We start from the raw sequence: 7,805 nt of genomic DNA, 5'->3' as shown, positions 1-7,805 counted from the left end.
TTTTTTTTTTTTTTTTTTTTTTTTTGGGGGGGGGGGTAACTGGGAATTGAACTCAGGGGCACTCAACCACTGAGCCACATCACCAGTCTTTTCTTGTATTTTACTTAGAGACAGGGTCTCACTGAGTTGCTTAATGCCTCGCCATTACTGAGGCTGACTTTGAACTCGGCAATCCTCCTGCCTCAGCCTCCTGAGCCACTGTGATTACGGGCATGCGTCATCTTGCCCAGCCACTCCATTCTTTTTAATTCTAGCCACTTTTAAATCCTTGCTAGTAAAATGCACACGTTGTTGACAATGTAATGTTCTGTCCTGTAACAAGGCCAGGTTAAGAACCAAGTATTAATTATGAGCAAATTATCACATCTGAAACCTAATGCATCCATGAGCAGTTTTTTCAACTGTAGAATATAATTCATGTTTGCATTTTTAGCAGCGAATACGAAGACATTTTTGGTAACAAGTGATATCGACCAGAAAATGACATTTACAAGTCTAATTTTCATGTCACCTCTTCCTACAATAGTGACACTAGCCAATACTAACTCTGATGCACCTTTAAGTTTGACCTGTGTTTTCAACTAAAGGAAAATGACCACAGACACCAAATTATAGAATGCTCAGTAGGGGTTTTAAAGAGCAGGTAGCAACTACAGGTGGGGCTGGTGTCCCTTCCAGATACATTTGCTGCCTGTTCATCTGCCCCTCCCTGAACCCTCAGAGGCAGGTTTCAAAATACTCCAATTCCACCTAAAAAACTATAACCTTGCAGTGGAACATTGCATAGCTATCAAAAAGCATATTTTTCAAAGTATAGTTAAATGAAATGGCAAAACTTTTAAAACTAGAAATTCAAACTATTCTGCCGCAGTCTGGCTGGGCACAAAACAACCGAGTCGCCACGAGGCACTTGTAGGTTCAAACAGGAACTCCTTTATTGCCCGAACTCCACCAGCACTCCACGCACACTTCCCGGGAACTCTCCCCACTCTCCACCGGGCTCTGCCCTCTCCCGGGAGAACTCAACGGGAACTTCAAAGTGGCAGGCGCCCGAGGTAGCAGGAGCCACCCTATTCCCCAGCCACCCTATTGCCAGACAGCAGGGGTCCATATACAACTCAGTACACAGCCTGTCCCAATCCAGCATCATCCAGTCACAGCAATTATAATTTAATTATCATCATCTTAATGGCTCACTGGCGTCACCTCTTAACCACTCCTTCTGGCGCCATCCAGACTCGGCTGTGGCTCTCAGCACTATTCCCTTTGTAATTTCCTTTTTTTAAAAAGCATATATATGTGCCAGGTGCAGTGACACACACCTGTACTCTCAGCAGCTCAGGAGGTTCAGGCAGGAGGATCATGAGGTCAAAGCCAGCAACTTAGAGAGGCTTTATCTCTAAATAAAATATAAAAAGGGCTGGGAATGCAGCTCAGTGGTTAAGCATCCCTGGGTTCCATCCCCAGTACAAAAAAAAAAGCACATTATATATAATACACATTTCCTTGATTTTTAATAGGTAATTTTAAGACAAGCCACCACTGTCCCTTGCAACTTTCCAAGGGAAATAACATTAAATGTGTAATGTTTCATGAAATATTCAAATTTTGCCCAGTATAATCCCAGCAACTCAAAAGGCAGAGGCAAGAGGATCACAAGTTTGAGGCCAGCCTCAGCAACTTGGTGAGACCCTGTCTCAAAATAAAAAGGGCTGAGGTTGTGGCTCAGAAGGAAAGCGCTCACCTACCATGCGTGAGGCACTGGGTTCGATCCTCAGCACCACATAAAAATATTGTGTTCGCCCATAACTAAAAAAAAACTTTAAAAAGAGGGGGGGCTGGGGATATAGATTAGTGGTAAAGAGCCCCTGGGTTCAAACCCCAGTACCAAAAAAAAAAAAAAAAAAAAAAAAAATCCAAATACATTAAAAAATGGAGGAAGCTTTCTCTAGCATACAGGAACTTGTGGCTGGAGATATTTTACAAGCATTTGTCCTCATCAGGTGACAAAGAAGAGTGAATGAAAGGCAGGTAAATTATTTACCCAGCATAATTACTTCCCTGGCCTGCATGAACTCTGCTTCCCAACTGAGCCATTATTTCCAGGGATGGAGAGTTAACCCATCTCTCTTGGGGGAAGCCTCAGGCACTGTTTGCACACTTGCTACCTCCACAATTAATTCCAGTCCAGCACAAATGGAGGCAGGCGAATCGGGGTAGGGGAAGGAAGCTCCGTTCTGGCTTTTGAACCAAAGAATTCTATTGTCTGATGTGTGCAACTTACAAGTTAGACACCAACTGTCAGAGATCTACCTTTGAAGGGTTAGATAGCTAAATGTGGGAATACAACACAAGGAAAAAGTAGTAGTTAGCTCTGGTTAACAGCATAACTACCCATTTTATCTCCAATTCTTTAGCATTCCTCTCTCCCCCCTACTCCTTCCAGAAAATATTAGATAACAGAAATCAATTGTTTTTTTGTTTATTGCTATTGTTTTTTTGGTTCTGGGGATTAAACCTAGGGTGCTCTACCACTGAGCTTCACCCCCAGTCCTCTTTATTTTTTGAGACAGGGTCTTGCTCTATTGCTGAGGCTGGCCTTGAACTTGTGATCTTCCTGCCTCAGCTTCCTACTTACTGGGATCATAGGCACACACCACCACATTTGCTGATCCTTATAATTAAAAAAAAAAAAAAAAAAAAAGTACTGTGTAATACTTCTCACATTTCCTGGCACCAAGTTAGCATCCACTGAGCATCAGCTATACTATTCAGTATAATACTCCTCTGTGTTTCTGCTTGAACTGCTGCTCTTTCCATACCATCCCCACCCTGCACCATAAACACCAGTTGTGAAAGCAGAATATTAAACATTTGTTTCATTTTCCTAAAAATCTATTTTCCCCTGTGTTCAACCTTAGCTGTTTTAGTCTTCACTTCTGGCTAATAAATTACACTTCGAGCCAGATGTGACAGCACTGAAGGAGAAGCGGGCGAGCCAAATTCTGCACAGGGGGACCTTCCACTCCAGTCCTGGAGCCTACTGGGATCCAGACCAACCCAGCAAGCCTCTATACAATCCCAGGAGAGTGACACTTTCCAGCTACAAACTCCACCTGGGGCACCAGGTGGGACAAGGGGAGACAGTCTTTCTCCTCCCCAATCAGAAACTTCCACTGAAATGCTGCAAGGAGTCTTACCCTCACAACGCCATGCTCAAAAAGTACTGGGCGGAAAAGAAAGACCAGATGGCAAGTCAAACTTTCAGGGTGAATGAGAATGATCTTTACACGTAATTTTTTGGCACTTTTCAAATATCCTGCAATGAACATATTTCACTTTAAAAAACAAAAACAAAACCCAAAGTTGGCTGCTTCCCAAGGAGGAAAGGTTCATGCTGCTGTTAGCCATGAGAAGTCGGAAGACACCTCTCCTCCCTGGTCCCCAAGCATGCTGGTGAGCTGGGGCGCAGCTCGGTGCCTAGATTCCATCCCCACTTCCACAAAACGAGAGAGACAAAAATGGCTGAAAGATAAGAAATGGCTTGTAAAGTATTTGACAAATGACATCCACAGATCTGGACAGGAATTATAAATTCGTTAGTTCTAGAAATAGAGAAACCTCACTGTTAGGTCTCAACAGCTAAAGGGATAAAGACATAAACGTAACAAGTGACCACAGACAGTCTGGTTACCTTGTGCTGCTCTGGGACAGGCGTAGTACACTTATAAGAGTAATCCAAGCCCATTTCCCCAAAGGCCACAGCCTTGGGGTGCCTCAAGGCCTGCAAAAGATTTCTCTCTTGACTTTCACTATAGTAACGTGCAAAATGGGGGTGACAGCCAAAGGCCCCCCAGACCAGGTCCTCCTTCAACAGCTCCTCCCACAGGCAGTCTGTCAGTGTCCGAGGGTCACAGAAGTCAGAGATGCAACCCTGGAATTCCTTGGGGAAGGAGCTGCTATAAATCTTTCTGAACTTTGTAAAGGTCCCCTTGAAAGACAACTTGGAGTACAGCATATCCAAGTGACAGTGGGTGTCTATGAAGCCCTCCTCCAGGCTGGACTCCCAGTGGCTCCGTGGCAGAGAGCCAGATGCCTGACCGCCACAGGGACGAGGTGGAGACTCCTCTCGGAATGTTCTTTTCTCCTTCACTTCTTCTATGGAGCTTCTGGAGAAACGCAGGGAACGGGAATTCTGGGATCTGCCTTCATCAGCGGCCTCCAGGTCTCTGGAAGTGCTCTGGGAGCTCACTGTGGATGTGTGGGGATAATCACTTAGGAGGCCGTGGCTGCTTGTCCCAGCCTGTGCCGTGTCCTGGCTGCTGCCCACAGAGGCATGGCCAGGAGTCTTGAGGCTGCTGGCCCAGTAACTGGCATAGTCACGCCAAGGACTACTGTACAAATGAGGGGGGTACATGACATAATCAGTGGGGAAGGAAGAAGGCTCTGGAACTGCGGAGTACTTCAGCGAGATGGGCTCCTCCTGAGAGAATCTGACCGTGGAGACCTCATCCACATCAGACCAGTCGCTTCCTGAAGAGGGGTGCTCAATCACCACCTCCCTCTCTTGATGCTGCAGAAAAGAAAAGAAAACATTAGGTGAGATCCTCACCTAATTAGATGGGTGGAGCCCCCAAGATGGAGGAATGGCAGCTTCATGAGAAGGAAGAGACTGGAAGACACGGGCTACCTGTCTCTCACCACGTGGTGGTGATGCCCTGCCCTACCTTGGTCTCTGCCAGCAAGGCCATCGCCAGACATGGCCTCTTAATCTCAAGATCCGAACCAGAAGACTGAGCCAAAATAACCCTCTTTTCTTTTCAACTTAGGCTGTGACTCTGTGTTATTAGCAGCAGCAAACAGACTGATACACACAGGCACCAGAAGAACACCAACTCTGGCTCCTTTCTTGAGCCACACTGGAGGCCTTGCGATGGCTCTTCAGCTTACAACTTTCAGAAGTGGGCCAGGCGGCAGCTGTGACACACAGAAGGCTCAGGGAATAAACCCATGATCATGGTGTCATAATGCCACCCTGAAGGAGATGCTCCACCTGTGCTCCCTATTCTAATGATCCCTCTTGGGAACAGTGCTCTCCAGTACAGTGAGAAAGTAGTAATGCCGAAAAACAGCTCCAATACCTTCAAGACGCAAAACCACAACCACTGGAGCTAATATGTACCCTCCAGTTATCTGACACTACCCCTCACTGGGAAACGGGTCTGTAACTCTCCCCTTGGGTTACTAGTGACTCACTTGCAACCACTAAAATGCAAAAGAGAAGTAGTGTACCTTCATGGGGGTCCCACCTTGCTCCTCAGCGAAGCTAGCACTGGGGAGAAATGATACAGACTTAAGACACTCTGCCAAAAAGCCTGCTATGTAGGTGTCAGCAGGTGGCCCACATGACAAGCCTGGGTGAGCCAGAGGACTGCAGCCCCCACAACATGTGAAAGACACCCGCCGCCAGGTGAGACCTGCCCAATCCAGACTTTTCTTAATTCCTGACCCACAAAATTGAAAGCAAAATAAAACTCTATTGAAGCCACTAACCAGTGATAGTTACCTAAACAACCAAATCTTGCATTAAATCAATTTAGCCCTAATAGAACACAGGCTCTGCAAGGTCAGATGATATGCCCAGAACAGGGAATGCCCATAAATATCCACAGAACTAAACTGTAGATTAAATGGTGCAGTGGTTCCAGAGCTCAGCTTCACACCCCCACCAACAAAAGAGAATCTTTTTTTTTTTTTTTGGCATTGCTAGGGATGGAACCCATCATGCATGCTAGGCAAGTGCTCTGCCACTGAGCTACCCGACCAGCCCAGAGGAGCATCTCAAAAACAGATTCTTAAAAACTCCACCCTAAGATACTGTGATTCAGTAGGTCCAGAGAGGGCAAAGGAGTCTATGTTTAATTCTCCAATAATTTTGATGTAGACAAGGCCTAGAGAAATGTACTAAAGCAAACAGATAAAAACTTATGCAAAAAATACTTTACTTCAGTGTCACAGTTTCTTGTTAATAAAGCCATCTACAATCCCAGCATCAGCTAGCTTGAGCAGGAGACCTTTTCTTTAGTGTTTCTATAAGTAAATATAACACATTAAAATAAATTCAGCTGTGCACAATGACACAGACCTGTAATCCAAGCTACTCAGGAGGCTGAGGCAAGAGAATCACAAGTTCAAGGCCAGCCTCAGCAACTCAGCAAGACAGTGTCTCAAAACAAAAAATAAAAAGGGCATGGAATGTAGCTCAGTATTAGAGCACCCCTGCATTCAATACCCAGCATTCTGGTAAAAAATAATAAATCACTACTAAAACAGCATTTCAGATAAATTGATTTAAAACAGAAAAACAAGTTTCTATTGTCTATACTAATTCTCCATATCTTTATCTATACTCCAAAAATAAATACTGGCAACAAAAATTAATGAATTATAAATTTCCCATTTTAAACTTGCCAGTTATATTTCTGCTACTGCTTTCTTGAGGAACAGAAATCTCAAAACTAGAATCTTTTCTAAAATAGAAGATGGGCTGGCTGGGGGTTTAGCTCTGTGGTAAAGCACATGCTTATTAGCATTCAAAAAGCCCTGGATGCAATCCTCAGCATTTAAAAAAAGGCAAGATAACTTAAATTGCAGCACGTTTAAAGTTTAAACCAATTTCCTAAAGGTGGGTGATGGATTCGTAGGGATTCAACACACTATTTTATTTACTTTGAATGTTTGACATTTCCCATAACAAGTTTTAAAAATTAAACTCCTACCTACAATCCCAGCTACTTGGGGAGGCTGAGACAGGAAGATCACAAAGCCCAGGCCAGCCTAGACAGTTTAGTAAGACCCTGTCTCAAAATAAAACAAAACAAAATGAGCTGGGGTGTAGCTCAGTGGTATAGCGCTTGCCTAACATGTATAAGGCCCTGGTTCCAAGCACCACCAAAACAAAAAGCAAACTAAAAAAAAGTTTTAAAAATTAATCTATAGGGCTGGGGCTGTGACTCAGTGGTAGAGCGCTTACCTGGCATGTGTGAGGCACTGGGTTCGACCCTCAGCACCACATAAAAATATAATAAAGGTATTGTGTCCACCTATAACTCAGAAAAATACATATTTAAAAATTAATCTATAAGGGAAAACAATCCTTTGAAGACTAGGTTGCTTATAATGAAAAATTTCCATCAACCTAGATAATGAAACACTGCAATCTTGCCAAACTTGCTTAACAAGTTTTGGAGTATTATTTTGCTTTTCCTGAATGTTCCAGTAAGAGACACTGACACAATCACAGGAATTGTCACTCTACTTTAGCACATGTACACCTAGGAGTTAAGTGTCTAGTATGGGCTCACATAATTAGCATAACTGCAATCCAGCTCTTTATAGATACATCTATAGAGGCATATCTTGCCACTCTTAAATTGATTGTACTATTTATAAAATAATCAATATCTTAGAAATCTTCTTGTATATTAAGAAATATTCTATCTTTTTTTTTTTCCAACAACAAAAGTTAATGTGATTAGAATGACCAAAAATATAGAAGTTTCGTCAGATTTTGCCCTAAAATTCATTCTTCAAGAGAATAAGCCATGGGCTGGAGTTGTGTCTCAGAGGAAAACAAGATAGTGTTAGAAAGCTCCTTTTCACTAAATTCCTTCTGTTTTTGAACCACAGGCTGGGGGTGTAGCTCAGTGGTAGAGTACTTGCTCAGCATGCACACGGCTCTGGGTTCAGTCCCCAACACGAGAGAGAGAGAGAGAGAGAGAGAGAGAGAGAGAGAGAGAGAGAGA

General features: G+C 43.6%; 1 protein-coding gene across 1 annotated transcript in view; it reads right to left on the bottom strand.

Annotated features, from left to right (window-relative positions):
• The window catches only part of Tatdn2 (TatD DNase domain containing 2), a 24,752-nt gene that overhangs the window by 5,819 nt on the left and 11,128 nt on the right, over positions 1 to 7,805 (bottom strand). The window contains exons 3-4 of the mRNA XM_048786961.1: positions 5,293 to 5,332; positions 3,695 to 4,573 (exon numbers count right to left, since the gene is read on the bottom strand). Of these exons, the coding sequence (XP_048642918.1) occupies positions 3,695 to 4,573; positions 5,293 to 5,332 (919 nt within the window). The remainder of the gene's footprint in view (positions 1 to 3,694; positions 4,574 to 5,292; positions 5,333 to 7,805) is intronic.

Source organism: Marmota marmota, unplaced genomic scaffold, assembly GCF_001458135.2.
Source record: "Marmota marmota marmota unplaced genomic scaffold, marMar, whole genome shotgun sequence".
In the NCBI taxonomy this organism is placed as follows: Eukaryota; Metazoa; Chordata; class Mammalia; order Rodentia; family Sciuridae; genus Marmota; species Marmota marmota.
This window is presented reverse-complemented; position numbering and strand designations above follow the sequence as displayed.